General features: G+C 41.2%; 1 protein-coding gene across 1 annotated transcript; it reads right to left on the reverse strand.

Moving 5' to 3' along the window:
* Nucleotides 1-1,917: 1,917 nt before the first annotated feature.
* On the reverse strand, nt 1,918-7,669 carry KRT27 (keratin 27). Its single transcript, XM_054457441.1, has 8 exons — nt 7,169-7,669; nt 6,298-6,380; nt 5,417-5,573; nt 4,817-4,978; nt 4,609-4,734; nt 2,625-2,842; nt 2,358-2,407; nt 1,918-2,243 (listed from the first exon to the last, which is right to left on the reverse strand). Exons 1-8 carry the CDS (start codon nt 7,610-7,612, stop codon nt 2,104-2,106), a joined length of 1,380 nt encoding a protein of 459 aa, XP_054313416.1. The 5' UTR covers nt 7,613-7,669; the 3' UTR covers nt 1,918-2,103.
* Nucleotides 7,670-15,340: the final 7,671 nt, after the last annotated feature.

The raw sequence follows: 15,340 nt of genomic DNA on the forward strand, positions 1-15,340 counted from the left end.
AACGAGGATGATAACAGTACCTACCTCATAGGGTTGTTGTGAGGAATAAATGATGCTTAGAACAGAGTCTAGCACCTAGTAAGTGCTGGTTATCAACTATTATTGACTCTTTCCTGGAAGTCATATTTAAAGGTCTTGAATATCGGCCTGGTTTTAGCAGAAAGAATTTATTTCCTGAGTTATGGTGAGTTGGTGGTCAGGCGTTTCAAATACTGTGAAATCTGAGCTAAGTATTTGGTGGCTCACGCCTGTAATCCCAGCACTTTGGGAGGCCGAGGCAGGTGGATCACAAGGTCAGGAAATCGAGACCATCCTGGCTAACATGGTGAAACCCTGTCTCTACTGAAAATACAAAAAAATTAGACGGGCGTGATGGCGGGCGCCTGTAGTCCCAGCTACTCGGGAGGCTGAGGTAGGAGAATGGCTTGAACCCAGGAGGTGGAGCTTGCAGTGAGCCAAGATGGCGCCACTGCACTCCAGCCTCGGCGACAGAGCGAGACTGTCTCAAAAAAAAAAAAAAAAAAAAAAAATTAAAGACTTTTTAGTATTACCGTTTACTCTTAGTGTTGTACATTCTACGGGTTTGGAAAATGTATAATGACACGTATCCATTCTTATGGTATTATCCAGAGTATTTTCACAGCCTTAAAAATCCTCTGTGTTCTGCCTGTGCATCCCTCCCCTCCAATTTCTGGCAGCCACTTATCTTTTTACTATCTCCATAGTTTCGCCTTGTACAGAATGTCATATAGTTGGGGTCATACAGTATGTAGCCTTTTCAGATTGGCTTCTTTCACTTAGTAATACCCATTTAAGGTTCCTCTGTGTCTTTTCATGGCTTAATAGCTCATAGCTTTTTAGCACTAAATAATATTCTGTTGTCTAGAGGTACCACAGTTATTTATTCATTCGTCAACCAAGAGGACATCTTGGTTGCTTCCAAGTTTTGGCAATTACGAATAAAGCTGCTATAAACATCTGTGCACAGGTTTTTGCGTGAATGTAACTTTTCAACTCTTACGTAGTAGGATGTTTCCTTTTCCTAATTTTGATATGAGGGTATATGATGTGAGGACTGGTTAATTAAAAAGTTAAGTGAGAGGGTATCTGCCTTACATTCGCTTAGGTATTATTACATGAGTGGGAAAAAGAGGAGGAAAGACAGCTTGAAAGTGACTGTTTCAACTGTGCTGAGCCGATTCTACAGAGTTCAGTAATAGGACACTGGTTCCAGAGAAAAACAGGCTGTTTCTGTTACGGGATTGGTGAGGGGGAGCCAAATCTCTCACCCACAAATAAACCTCCGGAGGGTTTTCTGCTGAGTTTAACCTCCTCCCACTCCCAGCCTTGAAATAGATTCATTAATGGTAGGTGCTGAAATTATTGCACTAAAAGTTACCTTTGACTTGAGCGCCACATGGCTCTGCAGTCTTGGACGGCAAAAACGAAGGAGAGAACCTGTGAATTCCTACCCTTATGGTGGAGTGATCAAGATTATGAATAAGATTCCTGCTGGAATTCTCCTCTTATCCTTGTCCTCACAGCCCTCAAAATTTTTCCCCTTCTACCTTCAAATATCACTACTTATAGCCTTTCCTTTATGTTTAAGTTTGTTTCTGATTCTTCAGTTTCTTATTTCTACGTCTATGAGCATATTGACCTCAGGGACTGGATCTTATTAACTGTTTTATCCTCGTTATCTGGCACATAGTGTGTTCTCAGTAAGTACTTTTCGTACTGAGACAAGGGAGACAAAATTTTACAGAGAAGTCAAAAAGACTCCAACTAGTTTTCACGTTAAACTTACTTCCAACTTGTGAAGACCGTTGAATTAAACAGAAGAAATTAAAGAGAAAATTCAGCTCCCATTGGGGAGGGTATATCTAAAATGCAAAGATTGGCCAGAACCAGGGAAGATGACTTGCAACAGGAAGAACTTTTATTGAAACACCACCATAGAGAAAAAGCCAAAGAAATGGTACTATTCTAAAAATAACTTGTCTTAATTCATTGGAAGCAGAAAAATAAGGGGACCCTTATCCAGGAAACTAGCTTCATTTTGGTATTTTAATTTGGGGGCCATTCTGTCTCAGAGGCTGGAGTTCAGGAAGGCACCCTCTGTTCATTCTTGTTGTTGACTTTGGTGGATTTCTCTTCCACGGTGTGAACTCTGGATGAGAGAACTTTGCCACGAGGATCTATTTCTTCAACAACTGTTTTGACAATGGTGGTTTTAGATGAATCTAAAATGCCACATATAAACTGTTTAGAATTTATCAAATTCATAAATAGGAAATAAAAGATCATTTGAAACACATACAAATAAACACTGAATGCCTAACACCGCTTTTGTTTACCTTTTGTCTGATTTCCTGTGCCTCCATAGCCTTTTGATTTAGAACAGGAGCTGTAAAAGTATAGAGCGCTTATATTAATTATTTCATTCTGTTTTACTGAGGAAACTGAAAAATAATGATTTAAGGTGGGAATTCACTGCATTCTGAAATAACACTAAAAGAGTACTATCTATGCGTGATCTAGATCGTAGATATTTTGTACTTGATTTCAAATCATCTTTAGTAACCTTAAAAATGAATTGTTTTCTCAATGATGGCAATACTGACCCATCTTCTCCATCTATCAAGAGGCAGTAGGTCTCAATTTCTTTTTCCAGGTGGACCTTGATGTCAAGGAGCTGCTCATACTCGAGCTTCTGGCCCTCGGTCTCGGTTCTGACCTGGTGCAGCTGCTCCTCCAGGGCCCCGATCTGAGCCTGGATCTGCGCCAGCTGTGCACAGTAGTTGCTCTCGGTCTCTGTCAAGGAGCACTCCAGGGAGTGTTTCTGTAGTTTGGTAAGACATGGTTTAATAGAAAAGGTCACAGTGTTTTAGAATAAGCCAAAGCATTTAAGAGATAATTAAGAGAATTATCCTTACATCATGCAAATAACTATATTTACCCAAAAGATTTCACTTGTTCAATATTAATTGTTGCCTTTATTAAATGTCATACTACTTTTCTATTTGAGAATGACAAAGCTGGTGCTGAATGTCCTTCAGATGCCCAGGTGTGCTAAAAAAGATGAAATTGTCTCTTCATAGGGCACAGACTGAAAGATCCCTCCCCTGCACCAATATAGCCTGTGCTTGTAGAGTTTGGCACAATTTGCTACTTTACCCACAACTAGAAGTCCGCCTATACTTTGCTACTCATTTCTAGCCATGTGACAGTCTTGTCTCATGAGGATTGTAGCTCTTCTATTAAAAAGTCATCCTGCAGTGAACTGCATAAATGTTCCATGAGTAGAATAAACCACAGAAAATAATTACCTTCTTAGACTTTAAATACAGTAGTTCAATTCATTGGCTTGTGAATCTGAATGGGTTTACAGAGATACTCAGAGGGAACACTCACTGCAATTTTACATGGAATGAAGATGAGAGTGTCTTATCCTTTCACCTGCAAGTATTTTTTATATAAAGCCTTGATTTTATATACATTCATAGCCTCATCTGTGGATAAACTCTGGTGGTTTACTAGCCATAGTGGGAAAAGTATAGACTTGGGAGTTAGAAAATTTGGAGAGAACTTCTGGATTCCTTCATACCCAACTGTGGGACTGTGGGAATTGCTTAACCTCTTCGAATCTCAGAATCCTCTTTTGGAAATAATGACATGAGTTATAACGTCTGCCCTGCCCGTGCCCCAGGGTTGTTGTGGACTCACATGTGGGCGGAAGTGCTGGGCAAACCCTTAATGAAAGCAGTTATGATTATCATTACACATGTTTAGTTTTATAGTCAGCCTTCATGCCTCGACTTTTCCTCTGTCTATGCCACTTACAAAGGAACTTGTAAGTGCTCTTAATTGAGTGGCCAAAAGGAATGCTAGATGAAGCTAGGAGTGGTGCAAATGTATTTTTGCTCTCTTTAAGCAGTAGGATTTTTTCTTTTTTTTTAAATGGGCACATAAGAATTGTATTATTTATGGGGTTCCATAATTATATTTCAAAACACACAATGTGTAGTGATAGAATCAGGGCAATTAGCATATCCAATGTCCCAAACATTTATCTTTTTTGTGTGTGTTGGGAACATTCAAAATCCTCTCTTTGAACTATTTGAAATTATAGAATAAATTATTCTTAACTGTAGTCATTCTACAGTACTATAGAACACTTGAACTGATTCTTCCTATTTCGCTGTAATTTTGTATCCTTTAACCAACCTCTTCCTATCCCCCCATCCCCTTCCCAGGCTCTAGTAAGCACTTATCCCACTCTCTACTTCTGAGATCAACTTTTTTAGCTTCCACATATGAGTAGTTTTTGATATTTTGACTTATGATAGAAGATTCAAAGTCAAAACGATTTTCTTTTTCCAGTATCTTGACTGTATTTGCTAATTTTTAATATTTCATAATTATTGGCATCCAGCTATACTTTGTAGGCAAAGAGGATTGTCATGTGCAAAATGCAAATGTGTCTTATGTCAAGCACTGTAATTAATGGTTAAAAACTAAAATATGTAATTATGTTGGAAGAAAATTATCTTAGATTATTTTTTTCTCAATTTCTAAAGCAAATCTGTTTCGTAACTTTTCGCTTACCGTTGCTAAGAGGGACTGAAGTTCAATCTCAAGGGTTTGAAGAGTGCGTTTCATCTCGGTAAGCTCATTCCGGGCTGAGGTGGTGGCGCCAGCGTCGTCAGAGATCTGCTGCTGCAGCGAGGCGCTCTGGAACGGCAGGGGCCGCGTTAGGGCGCTGGGGCTGAGTCCGCGCCCGGGGTCCCGGGAGCGCACCCAAGCGTGGTTTTACCTTTTCGTTGAACCAGGCCTCCGCGTCCCTGCGGTTCTGCTCTGCAAGGGCTTCGTATTCAGCTCGCATATTGTTCAGCAGAACCGTGAGGTCTACCCCGGGGGCCGCGTTCATCTCCACGTTCACGTTGCCTCCAGCCGCGCACTGAAGAGCTTTCATTTCCTGAAAGATATTTGTTTAACGGAATTAGGATCTGAATATTTTATTTATTGCATTTTTTGAGTTAGGGTCTCGCTCTGATGCTTAGGCTGAAATGCAGTGGTGCAATTATGGCTCACTGCAGCCTCGAACTCCTGGCCTCAAGCGATCCTCCATTCTGAGTCTCCTACAGTGTTGGGATTATAGGCATGAGCCACCGCGTCCGGCCTGAATATTTTTAAAGGAGTCAGATGGACAAAATCTATAGGGTTAGAAACTTTTTGGGAGGTTTGTTTCTTTTGAGAAGGATGAATAGAAGCGTCTCAAACAATCTAAGCCTTATGGAGAAACTGACAGGTTCCTTCTTGAATGTTAATTTAAGATATTATATTTATCATCTGAAATTAGTTTTAAAATTTGGGAGGGAGGCGATTGTGAGAGCCAGCCGGGTGGAGCTTCTACCTCCTCATGATTCTTCTTGAGGTAAGCGAGCTCCTCACTGAGAGTTTCCAGCTGGATCTCCAGGTCCGTTCTGCACAAGGTCAGCTCATCCAGGACTCTGCGCAAACCATTGATGTCCGCCTCAACGCTCTGGTGAAGCGCTAGCTCGTTTTCAAACCTTAGAAAAGTATTTGGAAGTTTCATCATTAGTCATTAGACATGGCACATCACTTTTTAGATCATCATACAACTCAGACTAAGCTTTGAGGTAAAACTACTAAGATAATACTTAAAATTTCAGGCCGGGCGTGGTGGCTCATGCCTGTAATCCCAGCACTTTGGGAGGCCGAGGCGGGCGGATCACGAGGTCAGGAGATCGAGATCACGGTGAAACCCCGTCTCTACTAAAAAAAATACAAAAAATTAGCCAGGCGCGGTGGTGGGCGCCTGTAGTTCCAGCTACTCGGGAGGCTGAGGCAGGAGAATGGTGTGAACCCAGGAGGCGGAGCTTGCAGTGAGCCGAGATTTCGCCACTGCACTCCAGCCTGGGCGACAGAGCGAGACTCCGTCTCAAAAAAACAAACAAACAAACAAAAAAAACAACAAAAAAACTTCAGTTAGGTCATCTATCATGCAATAAATACATTTCACTGAAGCAAGAGAATGGGAATAGCCAAAATTCTTTCTCATATGACTTTGACCCTCGTTTTTGTTAGTACCCAAATTTCCCAAGTAAAATTTGTTGCTCAGCTAGTTACTCATTCTAACAGGCATTTTGTTTAAAACAAATACCTGAATAAACAAGAACAAAGACTTGAGACAACCTCAAATAACTTAGAAGAATAAAGGAGAAAAAATGCTTAGACAACTTTTTTTTCCTGTTTATCTTCAGCTCTACTTACTTTAGTCTGAAGTCATCAGCTGTTAGTCTTGCATTATCATTTTGCAGGACAACATGGGCATTACTGGTAGTTGCAGAAATTATCTGACAAATGAAAAGTTAGTTAAGATTGAGGAAATATTTAAGATGCATTTCAAAGTTCCTTGAAATAAAATTACACATGAAATTATAGTAATATTTCTGGCATCTGTCTCTAATAATCAGACAATTCTTTTGAAGATGGGTAATTTAAGTATGGTCTCTCTCTCTCTTTTTTTTTTTTTGAGACCGAGTCTGGCTTTGTTGCCCAGGCTGGAGTGCAGTGGCACGATCTTGGCTCACTGCAACCTCCACCTCCCAGATTCAAGTGATTCTCGTGCCTCAGCCTCCCAAGTAGCTGGGATTACAGGCATGTGCCACCACGCTCAGCTAATTTTTGTAGTTTTAGTAGAAACAGGGTTTCACCATGTTGGCCAGGCTGGTCTTGAACCCCTAATCTCAAGTGATCCACCTGCCTTGGCCTCCCAAAGTGCTGGGATTACAGGCATGAACCACTGTGCCCGGCCAGGTATGGTCTCTTTTATTTCCCACCCCAACCATTAAAAAAAGCTCTTTCTATGGGAAAGTCTATAAATATATAACTGGAGACATTGGGCAGCTTTTGATATTTTAATATTACCAAAAGCATACGCACATACCTAATACCACATGATGGATGTGCCACGTTCAAATATTAGAATTTATTAGAAATTATTTTTAATATTGAAAATCAACTCCTAAAATTTAGAAGCTGAGGGCAAAGCCCTGTTATTGTGATAGCTTATACATTTGTGCATCTGTGAGTGGCTAAACACTCTCAGGAGTGCTAACACTCACGCCATGGCGTTTCTTACCTGGTTCTTAAGTTCATCAATAATTGGGAAATATCTGCTGTAATCATGATCAAGGCCACGGCAAGAACCAGGTCCAAATTTCTCATACCACCCCTTGATCTTCTGCTCCAAGTCAGCGTTGGCCTCCTCTAGGGCTCGAACATTCTCCAGGTAGGAGGCCAAGCGGTCGTTGAGGTTCTGCATGGTCACCTTCTCATTGCCAGAGAGGAGGCCGTGCTCATTCCCTGTGAAGGCAGCACAGGAAGCACTTCCCCCGCCCAGACCTCCGCCATAGCCTCCTGCAGATGAGCTGCCCCCAAAAGCACAGGAGAAGCCACTTCCAATGCCTGGCACACTGCATGTGTTTCCAGCCCCAAAGCCTGCTCCCCCACTAGACAGCCTCACAGAGCCAGTGCCCCCGCAAGAGCCAAGTCTCCTGGAGGTAGAAGAAAAGCGCATAGACATGGTGTCCGGAGGCTGGAGCCTTTGTTTCTGCAGTGATGCTCTAATGGTGAACGGCCTACTCAAACAGCTTGGTTTGCCTTTATATATACATTATTAGGGTGTTTCTTGATGAGCTTTGCTCATAGCCAAATGATGTTTGCCAGCTCATTGTGAATTATCCATAATGGGGTGATTTTTTTTTAATGAATGGCTTTACCATACTGTGTCCATTTCTGTAGGTGGATAGTTATTGTAGGGTTATTTGTTATCTCTGGAGTTGGACAGGGTGGAGTACTATCAGGATTATTATAGTGATGCATTTCAAATTTAGTATGAGTAACTCTTCCTGTCTTCCAGGCTTCAGGAATGCATAATACCTATAAGAATAAAAAAGTATGATAGACAGATTTCTCTTTCCCTGGCCCAAATCAGCATTGCATTTTTTTCAGCAATGAAGTATCATAGTCATAGTTTTCTATCAGATATGTTGAAAATAATTTCAAGACCGTGTGTCCATGGTACCAGAAAAAGGAGGGGAGGTCCTAAAGGAAAACTGAGGCATTAAAGGGAATCTTCTTTGGAGACAGAAAGTGTTCCTTTGATCCTTATCCTTCCTGAATTACCATTTCATCTGTGCAGGTTTTCTGTCTAAGTTCCATTGCTAACCAGGTTAAGTAAAGGAATTGGTCACCTCCTCGGGCCTCAGTTTCCACATCTGTAAAGTGAAGGGTCTAGACTGTGGTCTCTATATTCCCTTTCTATCTCTAGATTGCTCATATTTCTGCATTCCTTCTGTTGGCTGTCCATTTCCATAGCACTTTTCTGCATTGCTTCTTGTACTTTTCACCTCTTAACTTATTTCTGAATTGTGGTCCCGCTATTTTACTGAAATTGACCTCCCAAACATCACTGCACATCTCTAATCATCATTTCTTTTATTTATTCTCCTATACCCTCTTGGTTACATTCAATACTGACAACCTCAGTCTGATGAGTCTGATCAAGTTTCAGACAGTTGCTTTCTGAGAAATTTTCTACATCTCATGTTGCTCCCCTTTTCTCTTCCACTTATAGCTCCTGTGCCCTACTTTTGTCATTTCTTATAGTTTTGTGCTTGGTATTTACGACTCTCTCTCTTTTTTTTTTTTTTTTTTTGACAGGGTCTCGTTTTGTCACCCAGGCCGGAGTGCAGTGACATGATCACAGCTCACTGCAGCCTCAACTTCCCAGGCTCAAGTGATCCTCCCACCTCAGCCTACCAAATATCTGGGACTACAGGCACACGCCACCATGCCTAGCTAATCTGTGTATTTTTTTGTAGAGTTGGGGTTTGCCATGTTGTCCAGGCTGGTCTTGAATGCCTGGGCTCGACAGATCCTCCCACCTTGGCCTCCCAAAGTGCTGGGATTATAGGCAGGAGCCACCTTGCTGTCTTAATGTAGATTTTCCCTCACTGACTTGTCCGTTCTGTTTTACTACTTCCCTCTTTCCCATCTCTTTGCCTTTGTTCATGTTATTCTTTCCACCTGGTTTTCTTCTTCAGACTAAAAATTATAACAAATCATTTGAGATCTTGCATTTGCCAAGAATGATTGACATCACTTTCAATTACCTAGATTGAAAATGAAGTTGGCAAAAATATAAATTTTCATGACTTAATAAATGAGCTTGCGGAAAAAAAGCCAGAAAGATTTGTCAATCAATTTAATACATTATTAAAGTATTATGGTTTATTGTTTTACATAAAATTAGGACACCAAAACATTATTTCTTTGCTGTTTGTAGTTTATGCTGTTATATATGTGTCCCCGTTACCTCATTACATGTTATAAATAATAAGACATTTTTAAAAGAAAAAGATTTATATTTTAGTATTTCTTTTTTTTTTTTTTTTTGAGATGGAGTCTCACTCTGTCGCCCAGGCTGGAGTGCAGTGGTGCCATCTTGGCTCACTGCAACCTCTGCCTCCCGAGTTCAAGTGATTCTCCTGCCTCAGCCTCCCAAGTAGCTGGGATTACAAGTGCCCGCCACCATGCCCGGCTAATTTTTGTATTTTTAGTAGAGATGGGGTTTCACCATGTTGGCCAGCTGGTCTCAAACTCCTGACCTCAAACCACCCACCTTGGTCTCCCAAACTGTTGGGATTATAGACTTGAGCCACTGCGCCGAACCTATTTTAATATTTGTAACTGAACTTTTTTTCTGACTTTTCAATAGGAGACCTCACATTTTCATTTTGCACTGGGCCTTGTAAATTATGTAGCCAGCCCGAATTTTTGGGTCTTTCTGAGGAAGCTGAAGAATCTTAGAGAAAATACCTCCAGATAGAATTGTTTGAGTGTTCTCCACAGAAAGGGAGCTCACCATACAACCACTCTGGAAGGAAATACAGACACTTCACGCAAAGCTTTCAAATGTTTAAGGTCTTACTCAAAATGAACATAATTTAAAATATCACGATACATTGAAAAACACTCCAACAAGAAAGACAGAGACTCAAACAAACAAAAAATAGCACTCAGGGGAAACAGAGATAATGAAGAACGTTGAAGAAAACTTTAAAAAAGAAACTACCTGTAATTATTACTTTCAGAAATAACAAAAATACTGTATATTTAAAACATGGATAGAACATCATTAAAATTGAACAGGAAGCATATAAAAGACCTCTTAGAATTAAAAACTAACTCCCAAAATAAAACTTCAATAGATGAATTGGAAAATAAATTAAAAAAAAAAACTCCCCAAAATTAGAACAAAAAGATAAAAAGATAAATATGTGAGCCTTGAAAGAGCCAGTCTCTCTCTCTCTCTTTTTTTTTTTTTTTTTTTTGAGACTGAGTCTTGCTCTGTCACCCAGGCTCGAGTGCAGTGGCGTGATCTTGGCTCACTGCAACCTCCACCTCCCAGGTTCAAGTAATTCTCCTGCCTCAGCCTCCCAAGTAGCTGGGATTACAAGCACGTGCCACCATGCCTGGCTAATTTTTGTATTTTTAGTAGAGATGGGGTTTCACCATGTTGGCCAGATTGGTCTCGAATGCCTGACCTCAAGAGATCTGCCAGCCTCAGCCTCCCAAAGTGCTGGGATTACAGGTGTGAGCCACTGTGCCCGGCGTAAAGAGCCAGCCTCTTAAGATGAGTCCTGAGCAGCTAACTGGGCCTAAATTCAAATTAAAACCAAGCAACCATTTGCTGACTACAGGTCACATATTTACTCTGAGTTCCAGAAAATGTGCACATCTGCTTAACTTTGGGACTTTCATAGCTTCCTGTTTATGCCACCTGAACCAAACAATAGGCTGTAACCTACATGGATCAATCAGAAGTCTGCATGCCTTGACCAATAAGAGCTAACTAAGCAAACATCACCCAACCAGAACTAAGTAAATTTCAATCCTGCATTCTGCATAAGCAGACCTAAGTGGGAACCTGGGTGGGAACTTTCTCTAAAAGACAAATTCCCTCCCTTTGTTCTCTGGAACACACTTTCATTTTACACCAAAGGCTGTGTCTCACCAGCTTGCTAGCTGTTTGCTGGAATGAAGTCTCTGTCCTTGAATTTCCTTCTCAGAGAACTTTTGTTTACAGATAAAAGAAAACATTAGAAAATGAGAGACTTGGGCCGGGCGCGGTGGCTCATGCCTGTAATCCCAGCACTTTGGGAGGCCGAGGTGGGCAGATCACGAGGTCAGGAGATCGAGACCATCCTGGCTAACACGATGAAACTCCGTTTCTACTAAAAATACAAAAATATTAGCCGGGGGTGGTGGCGGGCACCTGTAGTCCCAGCTACTCGGGAGGCTGAGGTAGGAGAATGGCGTGAACCCGGGAGGCGGAGCTTGCAGTGAGCCGAGATCGCACCACTGCACCCCAGCCTGGGCAACAGAGTAACACTCCATCTCAAAAAAAAAAAAAAGAAAATGAGAGACTTGGTCAAAGAAGAACAACATCAAGTAGGTCTTCTGGAAAGAGAGAAGGGAGAAATGATGAAGAAATTATTTTATAAACGTATTTTCTGAAATACTACTCAGAACTAAACAACTGAGCTTCTAAATTCAAAGAGACCACCAAGAACCATGAATGATACACGAAAAACAACCACAGTGAGGCACATCCACAGGATCTTTCAGAGAACCATGGCTGGGGGTGGGGGCGACAAACAAACACTTAAAATGTCAGGAGCAAAACCAACACATATTCAATTTTAGGAAAGCCATCATTCTAGTGAAGAATGCTTTCAAAATACGAACCCAGGGCAGGCACAATGGCTCACGCCTGTAATACCAGCACTCTGGGAGGCCGAGGGGTGGTGGATCACTTGAGATCAGGAGTTCGAGACCAGCCTGGCCAACATGGTGAAACCCCGTCTCTACTAAAAATACATAAATTAGCTGGACCGTGGTGGTGTGTGCCTGTAATCCTAGCTATTTGGGAGGCTGAGGCAGGAGAATCGCTTGAACCCAGGAGGCGGAGGTTGCAGTGAGCTGTGATCACACCACTCTACTCCAGCCTGGTTGACAGAGCGACATGCTGTCTCTTAAAAAAAAAAAAAAAGTGAACGCAAAATGATATCCAACGTTTTATTTCTAATCCTTTCCTAAGGTTTGTCACCTCATTTCTAAGTTTTATTCTAATTGTGACTTATGTAGAGAACCAAAATTCTCTACTTTAACAACCACAAGTGAGGGTGGAATAAAAATCTTTTCAGACATGAAAGGTCTCAAAAAAATTATCTCCTTTGCACATTTTGTCAGGAAGCCACTAGAGAGAAAAACATGAAAAAGGAAAACTTAGGTTCCTGGAAATGCAGTTCCAATGTGAGCACACTGAGTGAGTGTTCCCACATGACAGCTGGGTAGCAGGCTTAAAAAACAGCCAATATTTCATAGGAGGACAGGAGATTCTGAAAGTGAGATCTTCAGGGGGATAGATGAAAATGATTTCTTGGCAGTTTTAGTTGCGTAAGAAAGTGGCATGAGAGATAAAGATACGGAGAAAACAGGGTTAAACTACTTAGAAAATCGTTCTAACTTTACCTCTAAACTAAGAGTCCTCCATGAATCCAGAAGGGAATGGAACGGCCTAGATTCTGTGAATTCTCAAAACTGAGCAGCCATGGTTCCCTCCTGAGAGAGCAACCCACAATGAGGAGAAACTGCTAGGGGAAGAATCAAAATTATTCAGGAGAGGGTCATAGGAAGGAAACAGAAGGTCTAGATACAAGTAGGGGAGGGAAAAAAAGACAGGAAATTTCAGAAATCAAGCCAATGTATTTTTGAATCCTAGATAAAAACAAGAGAAAAGGGAGCTCTGTGAAGTTAGTAAAGCTATTTAGAATTATACTTTATTATTATTATTTTGAGACAGAGTCTCACTCTATTGCCCAGGCTGGAGTGCAGTGGCATGATCTTGGCTCACTGCAACTTCTGCCTCCCAGGTTCAAGCCATTCTCCTGCCTCAGTCTCCTGAGTAGCTGGGATTACAGGCGTGCACCACCACGCCCAGCTAGTTTTGTATTTTTAATGGAGAAGGGATTTCACCATGTTGGCCAGGCTGGTCTCGAACTCCTGACCTCAAATGATCCACCTGCTTCGGCCTTCCAAAGTGTTGGGATTACAGGTGTGAGCCACCACGCCCGGCCTGGAATGATACTTCAGTGTAGAAGTTAAGGAACATGAATTGGCAATAAAACCAAGCAAAAGAAAAGGATTGAAGTGAAATGCCACGAAATGTTAATACAAGATAACAAGGATGAGGAGCTGAATAGTGTCCCTATAGAAAATGAAAGCATACTGGAAAGACATGCCTACAAAACTGAGTAAGATACAACCCACCATTTCAAAGTGTCTTAAAATCACTAAAAATGATAAAAGAAAAAAAATTCCCATAAACCAGAATTAGAAAAAAACTTAGAAATGAGGTGACAAACCTTAGGAAATGATTAGAAATAAAAGGAAAAAAACCTAATTAAACTAAGATACAATCACAGAAAATGAGAAATTTAGGGGAAATCAGTCACCAGAAGAAAGACATATTCTGGAAATAATCTTAAATAAAATATTAGCAAATATAATTCATTCATATATTAAATAGCAGAAAATATCCCAAGGAAGTTATTTACCAGAAATGACAATGACTCAATATGCTATACAGCAGATAAAAGTGTCCTATGACAGAAACCGTATGATCACCTTAAAAGTACTAGAAGAAAACGTGGGTCCCAGCAGTTGTAAAACTCAGAATCTACGATGGAAATTTTTATAAATATGACAATGAGTTATACATTCCTATACGATGACAAAAATCGAAAGAAAAATAGAAATGTCAAAACATTTGCTACCCCCAGTAACAAGTGGCAATTTATTTCCCTTGCAAAAAGCTCCCATAAATCTTGGGTTTTTGTTAAAAGAAGGAATAGCAGCGTGTAGTTTTTGCTTTAACGACCACTCAAGTACGGTGGTTGCATTCCTTTTCCTTCAGATGAAGACTGATTTTTGGGAAGTACTTTCAGTGTAGAAACCCACTTCAGCAAAAAGCAGGGTGAAGCTTCAAGGATTGGAGAAGAACATAATCATTAGCAGAATGTGTAAAGAACTCAGGAGCCCTAGAATTCCGCCCAGCAAAGGAAAATCAGTGAACCATAGGCCATAGTCTGTTTTTACACGCCAAGGAAGGAAGGACAGATTTAAGACCCAAAAGCCTGAGGACAGGATGTTTCCTTCCATCCTGTGGACTCAACAGAACTTAAAGGAAACTTATCCAGAATTTAATTTTACTCCCATTCCTTTGCTGAATAGATACACAGTGAATTCTGGTTTATTTTTTTCAGCAAGAAGTGGTGAATTTATAGTTATCTTTTCAAGTCAACTGTCCCCTCACCACCAAGTGTAGTGTGCACTTTCTGTGCTGTAATGGGCCTTGCCTTGGAAAGCAGGCCACCATGAAGACGGTTAAAAAAAAAATCAATGTGTCATGAGCATACCTGATAAGCAGGTCTGGCATCATAGGCATAAAGCCTGTGTGTGCAGTTGCACAAGGTCTCATGTTCAGAAAGGCCCCACATTTGGATTAATGCTCTCCCGTTACCGTCTTGAAAATATTAGTTTCAGGATGGTAACAGAATTTTATCTTTTAACCTGTCTCTTGTTAGTGAATTCTGATGGGACCATGGGGGCATACAAGTGAGCATAGAAGTATGCCAGATATGTTTGCCTGCAGGTGCTCCTTACTGTCTCAGGGGCATATGCCCATGTGCCCAACATTCTGGTGGATCCACAAGGTGCAGGGTCTAACAAAACCCAAAGCAAGTACAAGGTAAGTATATTGTGTTTATGACTGAGTAATCCCAATCTCTGTCAAACCCAAGAAGCCAGGCTTTCCATTCAAACCAGAACTTGCTCTCTGAGTATAGAAAGAAGACATTGGTCTTCTAAAAAATATGAATGACCAAGGAACCCTATCATATATATATATATTTTTTGAAACAGAGTCTTGCTCTGTCACCCAGCCTGGAGTGCAGTGGTGCCATCTCGGCTCACTGCAACCGCCACCTCCCGGGTTCAAGTGATTCTCGTGCCTCAGCCTCCTGAGTAGCTGGGATTACAGGCGTGTGCCACCGAGCCCAGCTAATTTTTGTATTTTTTGCAGAGATGGGGTTTCTCCCTGTTGGCCAGGCTGGTCTCGAACTCCTGACCTCAGGTGATCCAACCGCCTTGGACTCCCAAAGTGTTGGGATTATAAGAGTGAGCC

Source organism: Pongo pygmaeus, chromosome 19 (assembly GCF_028885625.2).
Source record: "Pongo pygmaeus isolate AG05252 chromosome 19, NHGRI_mPonPyg2-v2.0_pri, whole genome shotgun sequence".
NCBI classification, from domain to species: Eukaryota; Metazoa; Chordata; class Mammalia; order Primates; family Hominidae; genus Pongo; species Pongo pygmaeus.

What these genes read in the sequence shown, in the direction of transcription:
- KRT27 (XM_054457441.1), bottom strand. Translation starts at nt 7,612, where the DNA reads ATGTCTATGCGCTTTTCTTCTACCTCCAGGAGACTTGGCTCTTGCGGG. An exon ending in TTGATGAACTTAAGAACCAG is followed by an intron (nt 6,381 to 7,168) that starts GTAAGAAACGCC and finishes TTCATTTGTCAG; the next exon opens with ATAATTTCTGCAACTACCAG. An exon ending in TTCAGTCCCTCTTAGCAACG is followed by an intron (nt 2,843 to 4,608) that starts GTAAGCGAAAAG and finishes ACCAAACTACAG; the next exon opens with AAACACTCCCTGGAGTGCTC.